An 18,402-nucleotide genomic window follows, 5' to 3' on the forward strand; every position below is an offset into this window, starting at 1 on the left:
AAGCCAAGGAATCAACTGATTCCCTGTAATGTCTTGAATCCCATGATTATATTCAAAAGCAGCCAACCAATCCAAAATATCAAGCTTAACCTCATACATACTTACTGCATCTTTGGGCATGCGAGGCCTCTTAGGACTGGAAGACCTAGAGGATTCTGGGAGAGAACCAGTTTCAAGAGACAACTTTTTCATTTCAAGGGCATGATTCAACTCCATTCATCTGAGTCTAAGCTCTTGATGCTTTGTTTCAGTTTGAGCTTGGATCCTTTTAAATTCTAACTCCAGTCTCATCTTTTCAAGTGAAACAAATTCAGGACATATGTTTGGACCTGATGGGGTCCCAGTGGTCAAAGGTAGAGGCCTGTGAGCAGGTAGAGGGAAGACAGGGCCTACATTCTGAGACTCTTCTGCCTCATCCACAATATTAGAGCTGGGCTCTGACATATTATAATCCTCATCAACATTTTCCACATTTGCTGCACGGGTGGGGGGGGGGGGGTTCAGACCCACTCCTCATACTGTGGTATTCTAACAACTTTTCTATCAATTCAACCTTCTTGCCTTTTACAGTGAGATTCCTAGCTTTACACATATCTCTCAATTGATCAACAATTAAAGTCACTAGGGTCTCCTGTCTGTAGCTTTCCATATCAGTCATGATAACACAATTGCTTTACTAGTGTTGCTTTGCCTTGGGAGGATTATTTGAACTAAAGTAAAAGTAGCACTCTAAATGTAACAAGTATACGTTATCCTCACTGCTGTACACCAGTGTTAGGCAGAATCACATGCAGTACCCTTGGGGGAACACTACAGGCAATTAGGACTACAAGTGTCAGTACAATTTCACCTTTGGTACAAGCCTGTACTACACAGTAATGTGGTAGTGATGGCTGAGCAGCGAGACTTATCTCAAGAGTTTAAGTGAGCAGTAGAACAAGTTAAACAAAGGACCAACTAATACAGTGATTCAAGTTAACACTTACTCAAGGTATCTTGGTAAAATAATATACATTTATTTACTCACTCAGTTAGAAAACATTACACTAGCATAAGCAGCTCAATATCACACACTAATAAACCACAAAAATCCAACCGGTAAGTAAATGAACAAGTTTAGCTCCTATGAAGTGGGAACAAAATGGCACTTCAAATACTTATTAAAGGGATCAAAAGCCAAGGTTATAAGAATAGACAGCCCAAATACATTCATAGGCAGGGCAAAGGGTTTCAGTTACATACAACCAGCAATTCTTCTCATAGGCCTGGCCCAAAGTCAGTGGTTCAGAGTCTACAGTTCTGGTCGATAACGGTTAAGTCTTTGCCTAGGAGTTTAGAAGAATTTGGCTAGGCGAAAAGTTTGATGAATTTTTAGGGAAGGACAAGCCTATGAAATTGAGGAAAGTTTCATGCACTTTCTCGATGGCCGAAAATAGTTCCGGACCACGTGTGCACAGTACCTTGTTAATGAAGAAAGCTGTAGCTGAGGCAGTTGTTCCTGGCAGTTCGAGCAGATCTCGCTGTTCCCGACTTTCAGTCGTGGGGACAAGAAGGAGGATGTCGGGAAGTTCCTGCACTGCCCAGGGATGATGGAAAAAGCTGTAGCAAGATGTTGGTTTAAGGTGTGAGTGCCTTAAAGTCCACAAGCTGGCTTCCTTCCCTCTAGCTATCCGGTTTTCATTCGACCAGATGGGGACGGTGCCCAGGTGGCTTACAAGTTGGTTGTTGCCACCAAACTCAAGGGAAGAAGTTAACCTTGAAGGGCTTCTCTGTGGATTGGAGTTTTAGGCAATTCGGACCTGCAGCAGGGCTTCACCGGTCGTCCAGGAGTTGCAGCAGTCCTCTTCCTTCAGCTCGTCTTCGGTTCTTTCGTTCCAGTGGTCGACTCTGCTTTCCAAGTCCCAGAGACCTGCTTTTAAACCGTTTTCCCCCATGAATTCCAGCCTGGCTGTCACTCACACAGCAGGGTGGCTGTCCTTGCCGGACAGCCAGCCAGCCAATCACGCCAGAGTGCATTCAGGTCTTCTAGGAGACTAAGCACAGGGAGTTTCAGACACCTCCCTCACATCATGTCCATCCCAGACACTCAGGCGCCAGAGGAGGACTTCAGCACTGAAGCCCGCCAAAGGCCAATGAACAACGACAACGAACAAAGCGACCAAACCTGGTTTTGCGCACAGAGACAAACACAAGAAGGACTTTTCCTAAAAGAAATGGCGAAAAAAGATGACCGGAGCCTGTTTTTACAGATAGGTCTGGGGCGCCATATTGAAAAACATGGCTGACCCGATTTTTAGCTACCGTTGTTAGCGGTCGGTAAAAATCCCGGTAGTTGATCTAAACCACTGCCACCGGCCATTTAAAGTAGGAAAAGGTAACATTTTATTGTTACATGAGTGTTTTGACTCAGGGGAAGCTAAGCAACCCCTCCAGCACTCTATAGGAAGATGGTGTGTGCTGGGTCAGTAAATTTAAAAAAACTAGCAAAGCCAATTTAACTTTACCTGCTCTGTGAGACCGTAGTCAGTCCAAGAGAAGGTATTAAACCTTGGGGATCCTGAAAGACACCCCTGTGCCACTGCACTGAAGGTGCTGTGTGACATACAGAAAAAGATGATGACTATGGAGTTGTTTTAAAACTCCATAACCAAAGAACACAAAAGTAAAACACATTGAAAATGAAAAGTTCAAAGCCCCAAAATATAGCAAAAGAGCTGGAGGGCTCCAAGGAAGAGGGAATATAGCACTTGTGTGAGAAATCTCCCTAACTGCCATACATGCACGCAGACAATCAGCAGAGGGGGTGGGGGCCATGCAGGCACACAGACAACCAGCGGAGGGGTGGGGGCCATACATGCACACAGTCAACCAGCGGAGGGGGTGGGGGCCATAGATGCACGCAGTCAACCAGCGGAGGGGGTGGGGGGCCATACATGCACATGGACAACCAGCGGAGGGGGTGGGGACCATAGATGCATGCAGACAACCAGCAGAGGGGGTGGGGGGGGTCCATACATGCACACAGACAACCAGCAGAGGGGGTGGGGGGGGCATACATGCACGGAGACAACCAGCAGAGGGGCTGGGGGGTCATAGATGCACATGGACAACCAGCGGAGGGGGTGGGGGCCATAGATGCACGCAGTCAACCAGCGGAGGGGGTGGGGGGCCATACATGCACATGGACAACTAGCGGAGGGGGTGGGGGCCATAGATGCATGCAGACAACCAGCAGAGGGGTTGGGGGGGCATACATGCACACAGACAACCAGCACAGGGGGTGGGGGGCCATACATGCACACAGACAACCAGCCCAGCGGTGGTGGGAAGGTGGCGTACAGGTGTAGACAGGGCCCAGGAGTGGGCCTTGTGAGGAGGGCCGGCCAAGCCTGCCGGCCTTCCCATTGGGCCAGATAAAAAACCCATCAGCCAATCCCAGACGAACAGCAGCACTGTGCCCAGCACTCCGGTGCAGGCAATGGAACCGGCCATATTGGAATGGCGGCTCCATGGATGAGATGCATGTGGTGAGAACAACGAGGCACAGGACAGAGCATTTTCAGGCTCCAATTGCCAGTTAGCTTCACTATAGCACACATGCCTTAGCAAGCACAATTATAGGCCCAATTATCACAATTGTCATCCGTTTCAGTGTGCCGTTGCGTGCATCTCGAGGAAGCCCAGTGGTGAGGGGCTTACCTTGCTGGGAGTCTGTGTCTGCATGCAGGCAGACGAGGAAAGGTAGGAGGAGAGAGAAGCTTCTCCAGCAGCCGCATCGTGAAGAAGGAAGAGTTGTAGACAACCCAAACCCAGATGCCAATAAATGTTGACTATCAGAAGGTTTATATAAGATATCGTTCTAATGAGCACATGGGTGGCCATAATCCCAAGCGAGATGTCGATATCTCACAGCACCTTTAGCTTGGGATCTGTTTCTGTCAAGGTAAAAAGCCCTCCATGAAGGTGTCCTATTTCCTTTTTCTTAGCAGCTTGAAAGGGGACAGAATAGCCATCAAAGGCAGGGCAAGTTAAGAGCCAAGATTCTTGAATTAATACAATAGCATTCCCTCTCAGACTTAAACATAGTTCGGCGTTATTTAGCAGTTGTGTATGACCTTGTGTATTAAATGATGTGATTGTTATGCATCTTGTGTTAAGCCACCAGGAATTTCGAATGGTCTTAGTTAGGATTGATGTAGCTCGAAGAACCCCCCAAAAGCCATGAACAATCTCTAGATTCTTCTGAAGCAGGAATTTTCTTTTTTAACAACATAATCTGAAATTCCATCTACCCCAATGTGGAAAGGATATTCTGTCCAGATCCTTAGTATTAACATTCACCAAAGCTGGTACCTCACGTAATAGAGATAAAATGTGGGACCGATTCAATGTTAGGGAGCGTGTGTCCGGCATTACACTTTCAATGAGAAATTTCAACCAAGTTGATGTAGAAATATCCTTGTGCCGTTGCCATTGTAAATTCAAGGGATGGTTTAGTTCTTTAGGAGCCCTTGGAAATCTTATGACTCCTCCCCTTTCATGAGTCTCCATTTTAGATATCAGAGGGGAACCTTCCAAGGCCAAATTCTGGCTTCCATTCCTCAAAGTCAAGGCGTCCTTCGCATAAAACGAATGTTGTATTCCATAATGTCTCTCTTCTCCGGTACCCCAATTTGCTGGCTGGGACCCCATGTGCTATACCAATGTAATTGTTGCCATAGAATCGTGTTGGGGGTTTAGTTGCTGCAACGGTCTGAGGCAAGGATGTCAGGGCTATAACATCAGAGGCACCCAAAGTAAGGTTGATCACCCTCTCTCCATTCCCCTGTGAGGGTGAAGCAATGTTGATCACATTTGAGAGTGCCCCGCTTATTTGATGGAGTGGTTTCGACCACATCGTTTTTATTATAGTCTGCACCATTAAGGAGCGCATAAGGATCGGTGCGACTTGTTTGTTTACCTGTTTGGATGATTTATTTTTAGATCTTTTCTGCATCAACACCTTTTGATTTTTCCGTCCCAGAATGCACCCAAGTGGTTGGAGGAGTTCAGTCTTTTGAGTAAGTGGGATTTCATCCAGCCAAATGCAATCCTCTGTTTCCTAGGATGCCCTTCTAGTGTACTTAGCGAGCGTTGGTTTAGTGCAGAGGAGTCTTAACTATTGGAGCCAATGGTGGTTGGCAACTGGGAACCAAAAGTGGCCCTGGAAATGTTTTTCAAAGTGGCCCCATATTAACATGAACTGAACGATTTGTAAGAAATTCTGTATTCATCCCACTCAAAAGAGGCCCACCAGAAGCTCTCCAGAGTTCCCTGTAGGCCAGTCCACCACTGGTAGTGGGCACTGATTGCCAACGTATAAACGCTCAAACCGATACAAGGCGGGGCACATCCTGGGCTCTTACTGCTTACAAGTTATTGAGTGCAGAACAATATATCCAAGTCAGAAGACATGTCTGAAAGAGGAATTCATGCCAAATAATCCTGACACATCGTGAGAGCCATTTGCGTCATACATTTCAGGGACAAATTAAAATGAGTGTTTCGCGATCAAGCATTTTCTGTATATTAATTGTTTTTACATCCTCTGAATGACAATAGGCCAACCTCTGTGGTCTAAAAGCAGAATGAGTTGCCAGATCCTACATGGACCTCAAGTGTGCTGTGTTCATCCAGATCTGCCCGTTCCTTCAAGCATTCACCGCACACTGGATTTGCACTGCTACTTCCTCACTATTTCCCTTGGAAAACACCTACTGGATTGCTGGATAATGAAAGCGCTGTGATGACGTGTTCTTGGTATATGATCGTGCATGATGACATGTCCTTGGGATTTGATCGTGCACGTTTAAAGTTTAAATCCAGTCATACATTCATTTATAATAAATAAAAAAATTAAACTCATTTCAAAGAATATCAGCATCCTCGCAAAACTACAAAACACACAGCACCATTTTATCATTTAGAAAATTATTAAAATACCAACAAATATTTAAAATACCGACAAAATGTGTAAATACCTACGCATTCATAAATATTTTTACGTATTAATTTACATGTATAGCTCAATAATATTTCAATTTCATATTGTGCTTTATGACACATTCTTCCTGCTTCTAAGCGCTATTACTAAGTTTCATCTGCCTCTGCATGCTGAAGGTCTGAATTAGCTATTTTGGTATGCCATATTTAGCATTCATTGAGAGCACATCTGACCCTGTTTTGGAGTCTTGGGGAACTACAGTCTTTTCAATACTTATTTCAGAATGGTAGTGCTAGTATTCAGATGCTTACGCTTGAATGTTTGAGGAAGTCATTAGGACCCCAAAAGTGTATGCATTGTACCCCAATAGAAGATTGCTAAAATGTAGCTTACATCGCAACATGCCATCTTGAGCAACTCCTGATCTTTCACCCACAGTAAAACGCTGTGCTTCCTGGAACCTGTAGTTTCGTTATTCCCATTACAAGTATAGGCGTAGAAGACATGGAATATGATATTTAGAGAGGACAAACCTGATTTTAACAATGCTGTTGCTGATCACCAAATGTATTTTTTTTAAACTGCATGTTGAAGATAGGAAGAGTACATGCCTTACAAATAAACTATCATTTTGGTGACTTTCAAATGCATTCAAATGCATGTCTATTCTAACTTTTGTTAAATGTTCACTCGTACTAAACTGGACATTACAGCGAGTAGTCATACCCTGAAAATAGTGAGAAACGGTCTTTTGCTAAAACACTGACTGTAACAGTGACCTAACATGGGTGGAATTAAGTGGCTAAAGACACGGGTGCAGATTCTGAACTAGTGAAAGAAATAGATGAATCAGATGCATACAGACATTCAGACCGATAGATGGAGGTCTATAACAGAGAAACCTAGGGAGAGGAAGGAGCCAACAGAGAGAGCGAGATACACGCATAAGGGAAAAGAAGAGTGCCAGACAAGAGACCCAGAAGCAGGAGAGAGAGAATTACATGATTGCAATTAATGAGCAAGCAGGCAGTGCATGAAACACATTACAGGATTAACTGAGGTAAAGAGAAACACAGACACACACCCACCTGAGCAGGCACCCAGAGCTGCCCCTTGCAGCGTGATTCCCCATGAGACGGCCTGATGATAGGAGAGCTCTAACCCGCAGCAGTCCGGAACATCATTTCACCAAAATTCCAGGGGTGGCTGAAGTGACATTACATGACCCTTGACCTCTGATGACATCACAGGAAGTGGCATCATTTGACCCCTCCCCGCCCCCAAGTGACATCACCGGAAGTGATAGCACATGACCTTTCACCCCTTGACAAAACAGGAAGTGGCAGCATTTTTGAACACATCAGAAACACAGGGCCTCAGACAAAGATGCGATTGACGGGAGCAATACAATTTCTGCTACTGTCGCAGACGCCTGTCCTCCAATGACCAGATCTTAACATATCAGTCTTTGGTCCTTGCCCATCCTCCCATTCCTCCACCAGCACATTATGCCATCTTCCAATATGGATTTCCTTTCGATTTGTCACTCACGTGCTATGAAATCTGAAACTCCTTTCTCGCTTTTGCTTGAACAGCCTTAGGGGTGCAACGAAACCTAAAATTGGGTTGGGGGAGCTAACCCTTGAACTGTTGGGAGTGGTGCTAACTACAGAGATGTTGGGGAGGGGCAAACCTATTTGTGTGGGCGGCATCTAACTTCTTTACCTATTCTAATGAGACTATTCTAGTGCAGCGTCAATGTTACAAGCAGTTAACTCTCTCATTTAAGTCTAAAAGCACCCACTTAAGGACTGCTTTGAGAATGAGCAGTCTCCTGCCCCTCTCTACTCTTCCAATCTTTCCCCTGGCATGCAAACAGTTTTGTAGGGAGCAGGGAAACTCATGAAAAAAGTACAATAGATGCAAGTCACCAAAGATGTACAAGCACATTTCCCAATGCATTGTCATGCCGGTTCTTGCAATATATGCCAGTACAGTATACAAATATTTTCATGCTGGCTGTGCCCATACATTTCCATGCTGGTTCCATCAACATATGCTAGTATTCACATATTAGAACATACTCATGTTCGCTTTAAGATGTGTTTTATAGTATTATTACTGGCACTAGGCACAAAGCTGGCTGTGCAAACATGCCAGTACTCCTATGTAAGAACATACTCCCGTTGGTTTGGACATTAAAGGTGACATGTCACAAGAAGAAAACATGTCCGAACTGGTGCCAACGTAAGCTAGTCTAGACCCATAAGAACACTTATCATGCTTGCTTGATCATACCACTTCATAAAATATGCCTGGTAGAAACCACTGCAGTGTTTATTCGCCTGGCTATATGATGTCTGCATTTCCAGAAAATGAAATCATTCCTGCTACCGTGGCAGGCTTGAGGTCTTTTAAACTACACTTTGGAAAACGTGGGCAGGTAGGCATTAGACTGCTCTGCCAGCTTAAAAAACATGAAAACATTCTTGAGGTGTAGAAGTGAGGGCGCTGCACCCCAGCTGTATGCGAACACTTGAAATGGTAAAGCACGTGCGATGTAAGACCTTGTAAGATGCTATCGGAGTCAGCTGCATGCTATTACTGTAATGGCATGACTGGGATGAATAAAAGGGAATTGCTGCTGCGTTGGAAACTTGACATTCACAAAACAGCGCAACATTTCCGTCTGGGAATGAGTGCCTGGGCCTGATTCAGACGTGTCGATTTTGTAGTTGCAATAATCAGAAAACGCAGGAGGATCTTTCCATTGGTCTCAATTTACTTGTGAAATCAAAAAAGCAGAAAACAGCATAGATGACCTAAAAACTTTTGTAATCAAATATAATCTGGGACATTTGCAAATACATGTATTATTAACCGAACTACATGGTTCATTCAACTTTGTAGGACGAAAGCTTGGGTCGGCCCTTCAAAAATGTACCAACCCCATGCACGTGCCTGGCTGCGGCGACAGTGAGCAGTTGAATTAAAATATTTAAAGAAGGTTTTTTGGGGGGATTATTTTTAAATCCTTGAAAAGCTACCCACAGTTGGCAGGCTTGAAAGAATCGCTGAAATGTGCATACGATTTTGCTTTGCTTACTCACAAATAGGACATGCTCGGAAAATGGCAACATATTTAACAGCAACAAAAAATAAACAAGGACGAAAAAGTGCAAGAGCAAAAAAAAAGGCAGTTGCTGAATCCAGTGACTTTTGCAACATTTTGCTGTCTGCAAACACAAGCGCCAACTCTCCATATTCAAGGCACTCCATATTTTCTCCTGTGGTGGAGAATGTGCCCCAGAAGCGCGGATTGACAGTTAATTACACATGTAAAGATATGTCACGCTACAATCCTTCTCCACAAGAGTCCCCATAGGCCATGGTTTGCTTATGTTACTTCTGTAGTAAACCCGTCCGGTGCCCCGTACACACGAGAAGGAACACGAGCACTGCACTGTGAATCCATTCCAGCCAGCCTCCAGATCCCCACACACTGACTGACTGACTGAAAGCTCGCCCTTCATCACACAAACCATTTGCGATGGCCAGCGGCTCTGGCTGCAGGCCTTTATGCTTTTATGGCACCTGCAGCGCTGACCCTGTGACCCCTCCAAGCATCTGGCAGGAGAGGCGCCAACAATAAAGCCACGGAGAAGTTCACTCTACAATTGAAATCGGAGATCACTTCCCCCATGGCCCGGGCCATTTAGCAGCTTCAGGGCACGTGACACCACACACTTGACACATGTTGTGTTGAGGTTGCGTAGAACGCACGGCACACCACTTTGGAGTGCATAACCGGAAGGACGCGGGCTAAGAGATTCATTTTCACAACCCACCAATACTATAAGCAGAGAGAGGGGGCGGACATTCTGAGAAAAAAAAACACAATTGTGCAGTGTCATTTTTTTGTTATTAAGTGAATTTGTTTAGTAAATTAACCTCGCACGGTATACAAACAGTAGATAAGTAAACAAACAAAAAACATTCCCCCAGTACACAGTCTCTGACACATAACCAACACGCCACATGGTTGTAAATAACGTGTGTTATGCACAGTAGATGTTCATGACGGTTTACACATGATGTACAGGGCAGCTGGGAGAACACCGAGGAAGCGACCTACATGACCCAGGGCTATTTTGGACTGTGGGTAACATGGATGGCGTTTTAAAAGTACAGATTGCAAAGCACCCGGTTGAAGCGTGGCCTTACAGTCCCTAAGTGTGTTACATTCCAGCCACTCAGCTGATGGAGCAGGGGAGGATGTGTGCAGACGGCTCATTATTATAGAAGCGACATGATTTACTGCTGACAGCTCGAGCTACTACACATACATGTGGACATGTCTAGGGTATGAACCTATACTCCATTCTTGTTACACATGTCTCATTCATTTATGGTGCTTACATTTGTATATGTTTCCGGTGTCGCACTGGCGCTGGCACTGCCAATGAAGAAGCCTGAGCGAGGGGTGAGCTTGAAGCTCCTGGGGTCCCCCGCACCGCGGGTGCTGCGAAGCTCCACAAAAAAAAAACTTGTTTAACCCCAAAAATTAGTGCTCGCAAAGGAGTCTCTGCGACCTCTGGTGACCCCTAAATGACGTCCATGCATTCCCCCAAGAAAAGAGGCCCTGTGTGCCCAGGCCCACCGGGGAAACTCCCGGTGTCCCGGTGGGCCAGTCCAGGCCTTAAATTATTTCTCTTTGATGAGTCCTGGGACCTGATCCAAATGTTCAGCCACAGGGACCTGTTTCTCTTCATGTTGGTCGTGACTTTCCTCCACGCCCATCTCACTCAGAGGTTCTAAATCGCCTGATGTTAGGGTGTGTTTTCAGTTATTAGAAAGGAGTAAGTCCTTAGCGGGCAAGTGTAAGTTGTTGTGGTCGTGTTTAAAGAGCAGTGACTCCAGCATCATCGAGGTAGCTTTGGTTCCCGTTGGATGTTTTCATGAAGCGATACTTGATTATTTTCTGTGAACAGTTCATCACCGTCTGCCTGATACCCCTCTCCCAATCCTCCCATGGCTGCTGAAAGCTGTCTAGGGGGAAGAAGTGTTGGGGAAGCAGGCGGAGATGATGTAACAACTGTGTTTCCTGGTTCTGAGTCACTGTTTGGGGCTGGGACGTTAGATGAGAACGTCAAATCACGTGGAGTGTCACCCAAATTCACATAGCTCTCAACCATTTGTGTCACAAAGGCGGGTGAAAATACCCGATTTTATTTTTGGCGGGTGAGAGGCCCATTGAAATGAATGGGCATGCAGGAGGCTTGGCGGGTGAGTCAACTGTTTAGAAGGCGGGTGACACCCGCCAAAAGCGTGTGAGTTGAGAGCTATGTATTCAAGTCAATGGAGACATTTTGTTCCCCTCCCACTGGCAGTTGTTCACCCTGAAAGTAAGGCTCTCTTTCCTTTTCAAGTTGTGGGAATGCACATTTAAAGGTTTTTTTTTGTGCTTTTTCACAGTGCGTTCCCTTGCTAGCTGTTTTGTCTTGGAACTCGTCAGTAAGGTTTTGAGCCGGCGAATTGAAAGACGTCATTAAATTCCTCCTCCTTATTTTTTATCGTCTATTTCTTTCAGGGGAACTTCTTTTTGATTATAAACTAATCCGGTCTGTTGAACCGTCTGCTGGCAAAATCCCCTTCATTAGGTGAAGGAGGAGGGGTAGATTTGTCGCAGTCGAGATGTTAGCATATGTTATTGGTTGAGATAATGGACCTCCTCACAAGGTTGGCGCTCCGGTAAGAGCGGTACCGGTAAGGCAATACCGGAATCCATTACCGGTCCGGCCTATCATGACCCTATGTGCCGTTGCCACCAGCATCGTGAAGGACCCGCTATGGCCGTGTACCACCGTACCGGCAAGCATGCACGCGCGCATATGGGGAGGCCTTAATACCGGCATCCCGCAAAGAAGGGGAACACCACGAGTCTCACGGACATGTACATACCGGCATTGAGAAGCCAGTAAGAAGGGCCACCATGATGCCGGCAATACCGGCATCGCGGACCACCCTTAAAAAGCAAACTGCTGTGTAACCAAGTGACACAGGTGCACACAATCAGCACAGGTGGAGGCAATGGAGTCAGGGCCAGCACAAAAGGAGCACACCCACACACCACACCCCTTTCCAAGCCAAAATGCTACCACTTGCACTTGCCATACTGGGGCTGGAGGACATGCCTGCACTGCTGCTCCTTGAGCAGGCAGTACAACAGGCAACACAGAGGACACACAGGAGGAGAAGGAGAGTGAGACTGGACCAGCAAATCCCACCAGTGCAGGTAGTCGTTCCCCGCAGACAGCCATCAATTCCGCGTATAAGGGCCAATCCATTTGATTTAACCCCAGCGCTGATCCACACCCTGTACCGGCTGGACAGGGACACCATCACCACCATAGTGGAATTAATACAGGAAGACTTGGTCAGCCTGATCAACATCCGCACAGCCATCCCCCCTCTGCTGAAGGTGGCATCAGTGCTCCACTTCCTGGCCACAGGCACTTGCCAACACACAGTGGGCCAAATGCATGGCATGTCGCAATCATGCTTCTCTGTTGTGTTAAACCAAGTGCTGGATGCACTACTAAAGCATGCAAGGGCCTACATATCCCTACCACGGATACCACAGGAGGTGAATGCCAGCAAAATAGCATTCCATGCACTGGCAGGCATGCCCAATGTAATTGGTGTCCTCGACTGCACCCACGTAGAGTTGATAGTCCCACATGCTGTGGAGGCTATATCATTCAATCAATGTACAGATGGTGTGTGATGCCAGCCATATAATAACACATTGCTGTGCCAGATACCCAGGATCCACGCATTATGCCATGGTGCTGCAGAACTCCTCACTACCCCGCTACATGGTAGGAGACATTGTATGAAGTGGCTGGCTGTTGAGTGAGTCTGCACCTTGGGCCATGGGGTCAGATGGATTGGGGAAATGGAAGTTACTTAAGTCACAGCCCAACACACAGCCCTCACATATGCATGCAAAATGCCCCCAGCCAAGACATACATTGGCTGGCCTGGTGGTTCCATAGCCTAGGACCCTAGATCGTCTTTGTCACACAAGGCTCACTCTATGGATTGGCATGCACTGTACAGGGCTGACAGTCATGTGGATGTGGCTGCAAATGACGGAATTGTGCCTATGAACTTGAATGATGTACAGGCTGAGCACACCTGTCAACTGAGCCTCTTCATCACACATACCTCCTTCTGCTCCCATGTAGGTGATGCTGGATATCCCCTGAAGTGGTGGCTACTCACCCCTGTCAGGAACCCGCAGAACAGGAATGAGGAGGACTTCAATTGTGCACATACACGTAGACGTGTGGTCATTGAGCAGACGTTTGGCCTTTTGAAGGCACGGTTTCGCTGCATCAGCAGGTCGGGAGGGGCACTCATTTACAGGCCTGAGAAGGTGGGCAAGATCATCACGGCATGTGCAATGCTGCATAACATCTGCATCCGGCGGAACATGCCCCTGCCACCTAATGTGGAGCGGCCACCAACTGGTGACATAGAAGGAGAGGAAGGAGAAGTAGGACATAGGCCATGACGCGAAACAAGCGAGGGTCGCACAGTGCGTCAATTGGTCAGAGACCAATCATTCTGATGTACTTTGTTGCAGTGGGTGCCATGTGTTGTGAACTGTGGTCACTCGGAGTGTGGGCACATGTGCACAAATTACCATGAGGCAATAAATTGACATACAGAAAATCAGCAATGTCCACTCAAGTGATGTTTACTACACAACTGGTGTATTCGTGAGCAAATAAGTACAACGTGATTCAACAATCCACGCCCCTACCACACATCCACCTCCCCCCACCCCACTCCCAAGCCCCCAAACACCCCAATACTACACACTACACCAGCCACCACCTCTCCACCTCCCCCTAACACCCAAAGTCAACTATGGCACGACATGTGTCCGGATGTATAGGCAATGGGATTCTACGGGGTGGCCCTGCTACTGTTGAGACCCCTTCGGAGGTGGGGGTTGGGTCCCTGACCAGCAGGAACTCCACAGGGACATGCACACGGGGCTGGTCTGCCTCGAACTCGCTGGCGTGGTTGATGTGGATGACCCAGATGGTTGTGATCCCTGGGGCAGGGTTTGCCGTTTGTCCATGCTGTCAGCAATCCTGGTCAGGATCTGACCCAATGCATTGAAGCCATCATGCACTTGCTGTGAACTTGAGTTAATGGCCTGGATTACGGCCGCAGTGCTGTCCTGGATGGCATGGCGTGTTGTCACCCCTTCAGCAAGGTACTGCTGCACATAGGCCTGCATTGCCTCCTGCCGGGCCTCCATCCTGGAGAGACGTCCCTCAAGGTCTCGTATGGCAGTGTGGGTTGTGGTAGGTGGGTGATGTGGTGGCACATCATGATTCATGGAGCTGTGCATGGCCGGAGACCACTCCCCATGGCTGCCCTGGTCGGATGAGTCCTGCCAAGGTGTGTCCTGCGGGGTGGCCTGTGGGCTTGGTGTGTGCACTACAGTGTCTGAGTGGACAAGTCCTGCCTCGCTCTCATTGTCTGGCTCAACTACCTCATTGACACTATGATCTGCCGATGCAGCCATCTCGCCAATTGTGCTGGCAGCAGCAGAATGTGTGCCTTCCTCCGTGCCTGCTGTGTCCTCAGCCAGTGTGGATTGTGTGACCATGGATGCAGGGGGCAGGTGTCTGCTCATCCTGTGTGGTTGTCTATGTGGCTGTTTTTGCACCGGTTCTTGGCCCGCTTCTCGCATGGCCCATCCTTGGTCCACTTGAGGTTGATGGACCTGTGCCATCAGATTGCCTCCTAGGCCTTTTGGCTGGTGTTGTGCATTGTGCACTCCCTTGCGCTTCATCACTGTCAGCATCCGTACCTGTGGGGCACAGAGAGTGGCAGGATATCAGTGATTGTTCCTCTTGCATTGTGCATGCATTAGTCATTGGACATGTGGCGCCATCTGATCAGTTGCATTCGTGCATCTGTAGGGGACTGTGTACATGCAATGTTGAAGAGTGGATTCTGATAGCGTAGTCGTGTTCACTTGTACACCATGTTGGCTGCTGTTGGGCCTTGATGTGTTTAGGGATTGTCATCCTGGGTGACACATGCCCGTAAAATGTGTGTTGAGTGTGTATTTGTGTATGAGCGCAACATGCATTGCGATGGGATCGTAAGAGACCCGGAATGTGTAAATGGATATGTGTAGGTGTGCATGATGGCCCATGTATTGGCCGGCGTTGCTGCCACATTTGGGGGAGGATGAATTTGATTACTTATCGTGTTTTTGTAGGGACACTCACCTTCATCTGCCGATGTTGGCACGCCAAACTCTGCTCCACCAACTCATTCGATGGACTCATGTCTATGACGGAGCTGCAGGTCTCCTCCCATCTGGCCAATTTCAATTGTGAGTGTGGTCCTCCTCCTGGCTCTGATTAAACGACAATATGTGCCGGACTCTCAGCCTGAGGTCGTCCCACCGTTTTTTGCAATCGCGTACTGTGCATGCGGTGGTGCCGACTGCACTTACTTTCTGGCCAACTTCTTCCCAGATGGCCTTCTTCTTGAGCTGGGCTGGACGCCTGAGGTCATTGCAGAACACCACTTCAGCATTTGCCACTAGGGTGTCGGCCAACATGTTTAGCTCATCGTCCATGAAACGTGGTTTGCGCAGGTGGGCCGTGCCTTTCCGGGTGGCCTTCGACATGTCCGTGGTGGCCTGGGAGTTGGGGTGTAGAGGGTCCTGTAGGTGGAAGATGGCAATGGATTGTGTTTTTGAAGATGGCCGCCATGGCATTTGCCATTCCGGCGCGATGATGTTACTTCCTGGTCCGGTATTAACGCACCCGTTATTTGCACTATGTTCATAATGGTAGCGCTATTTAGGGGTTGCCGAGGGCGCAGCCGTTCTGTGCGTATTGGTCGATGCCGCTGTCTGGGGGTTTGAGGGTCATTACCGGCATGCAGGGGTGCGCGCGCTCGCGCACTCTTGATCGCCCGCTATTTGTGGATTGGTGCCAAGCTGGACATGTTATTACCGCCATGCCGGTACGGCCTGATTTTTAGCGCCAACCTTGTGATGAGGGCCAATGTTTATTCATACCATACTCGGCTTCTGAGATCATGCACGTTACAAATAAGTTACAGATCAAAAGAAAGGAGAAAGACAGACACCAGATCAGTTTAAAGGCAGGACCTTTACATTCCTTTATGTAAAGATAACAGAGAGTTGTAGTTACGGAAATTCAAAAACATGTGAGGTAAAAGCCAACACTTCCAGAACATCACAAAAACAAGCACTGGCAATGCCAACAGTCTGTGCTTTTGTGTCGGCATGGGAAAAGGACTTGCCAGTCGCTGCCGTAGTGCTCTTAACTATCCTTTCATGGTAGCAGGTGCAAAATGGTGTGAGTACCTGAACCTTCAATAGCAGTGCCTGGCAAATTCCGAAAACTTACACAGAAGCCAAAACTGTTGGCTTTGGCAATACTTGTTTTAACAGGACTTCTGTAAAGGACAGACATACTGCTTATAGATTGGTTGAAGGCAGACCTGCATAAGAATATTTGTTTTATTAGACTATTAGTGCATTTACTTGGGCCTGCGTATAGCCCTCCCAGTTTTGAAAGTAAGTGCTGGTATTTCCCTATACTGGCACTTTTCCAGACCGACAGAGTACACGTTTGGTGGTGGGGTGCATGGAATAACTGGCAGCTCTGAGCTGCTGGTAATTACCGCACCCTACCTCAAAGAAATCTGTCATTACCAGTGCCAGAAATACCGGCAAATACCCCCATGGATTGGACGCCACAGAATGGGGATTTATCAGTGTTTCCGCCACTTGCAATCTGCTGGTAATTCCGGCAGACCAAGTGGGGAAAACGCTAATTCCGTTTGCCGATATCCCACCGGATTTACCGGGTGCATACCAGCAAATCTATAATGAGGCCCATTAACTCTCAAAAGACTGCTTTGGGGAGGCATGGGTTTTGGGAGCATGAGAGGGGGACCATGGGTTTCAGGGCAGGAAGGGAAGGCTGTCTGTGCCCCGTGCACCAAAAACTGTTAACATGGCCCTGGCAATATTGCTTGTGTCACTTAGTGAGTTGCCTCTGGGGGCATGAGTTTCAGGGCAGGGGGGGAAGGCTGTCTGTTAGCATGGCCCTGGCAATATTGCATGTGTCACTTAGTGAGTTGCCACTGGGGGCATGGGTCTCAGGGCAGGAGGTGAAGGTTGGTTGTTAGCATGGCCCTGGCAATAGTACATGGTTCACTTAGTGAGTTGCCCCTGGGGGCATGGGTCTCAGGGGAGGAGGGATAGGCTGTCTGTTAGCATGGATCTGGCAATATTGCATGTGTCACTTAGTGAGTTGCCACTAGGGGCATGGGTCTCAGGGGAGGAGGGGAGGCTGTCTGTTAGCATGGCGCTGGCAATATTGCATGTGTCACTTAGTGAGTTGCCACTGGAGGCATGGGTTTCAGGGGAGGAGGGGAAGTCTGTCTGTTAGCATGGCGCTGGCAATATTGCATGTGTCACTTAGTGAGTTGCCACTGGGGGCATGGGGTTTCAGGGGAGGAGGGGAAGGCTGTCTGTTAGCATGGCCCTGGCAATATTGCATGTGTCACTTAGTGAGTTGCCACTGGGGGCATGGGTTTCAGGGGAGCAGGGGATGCTGTCTGTTAGCATGGCTATGGCAATATTGCATGTGTCACTTAGTGAGTTGCCACTGGGGGAATGGGGTGCAGGGGAGGAGGGGAAGGCTGTCTGTTAGCATGGCCCTGGCAATATTGCATGTGGGGAGGAAGGGAAGGCTGTCTGTTAGCATGCACTTGGCAATATTGCATGTATAACTTAGTGAGTTGTCACTGGGGGCATGGGTTTCAGGGGAGGAGGGGAAGGCTGTCTGTTAGCATGGCCCTGGCAATATTGCATGTGTCACTTAGTGAGTTGCCACTGGGGGCATGGGTTTCAGGGGAGGAGGGGAAGGCTGTCTGTTAACATGGCCCTGGCAATAGTACATGTGTCACTTAATGAGTTGCCACTGGGGGCATGGGGTTTCAGGGGAGGAGGGGAAGGCTGTCTGTTAGCATGGCCCTGGCAATAGTGCATGTGTCACTTAGTGAGTTGCCACTGGGGGCATGGGGCTTCAGGGGAGGAGGGGAAGGCTGTCTGTTAGCATGCCCCTTTCAATATTGAATGTGTCACTTAGTGAGTTGCTACTCTACAGGTGTTTGTTGACTTGTGGTTTTCCTGAGTTTTTAGTTAAACCGCTTCTGTTCTTTTCAGATGTGAAAATGTGACATTTCAGAGGCCAGAGAAGTGCCTGGCGGTGGACAAAGGTAAGCATGTACTGAGCATAGTGGGCCTTTATTGAACTATTATTGGACTGTTGTCC

The 18,402-nt window shown here is 47.8% G+C and overlaps 1 protein-coding gene across 2 annotated transcripts in view; it reads left to right on the forward strand.

Moving 5' to 3' along the window:
• LOC138557981 (zinc finger protein RFP-like) overlaps positions 1 to 18,402 on the forward strand; it is a 250,146-nt gene that overhangs the window by 163,512 nt on the left and 68,232 nt on the right. For both annotated transcript variants that reach the window (XM_069642638.1, XM_069642639.1), the window contains exon 6: positions 18,294 to 18,346. In XM_069642638.1, coding sequence (XP_069498739.1) covers positions 18,294 to 18,346 — 53 coding nt within the window. The remainder of the gene's footprint in view (positions 1 to 18,293; positions 18,347 to 18,402) is intronic.

The sequence above is a fragment of the Ambystoma mexicanum genome, unplaced genomic scaffold (genome assembly GCF_040938575.1).
Source record: "Ambystoma mexicanum isolate Mex_15411 unplaced genomic scaffold, UKY_AmexF1_1 Mex_scaf26, whole genome shotgun sequence".
Classification (NCBI taxonomy): Eukaryota; Metazoa; Chordata; class Amphibia; order Caudata; family Ambystomatidae; genus Ambystoma; species Ambystoma mexicanum.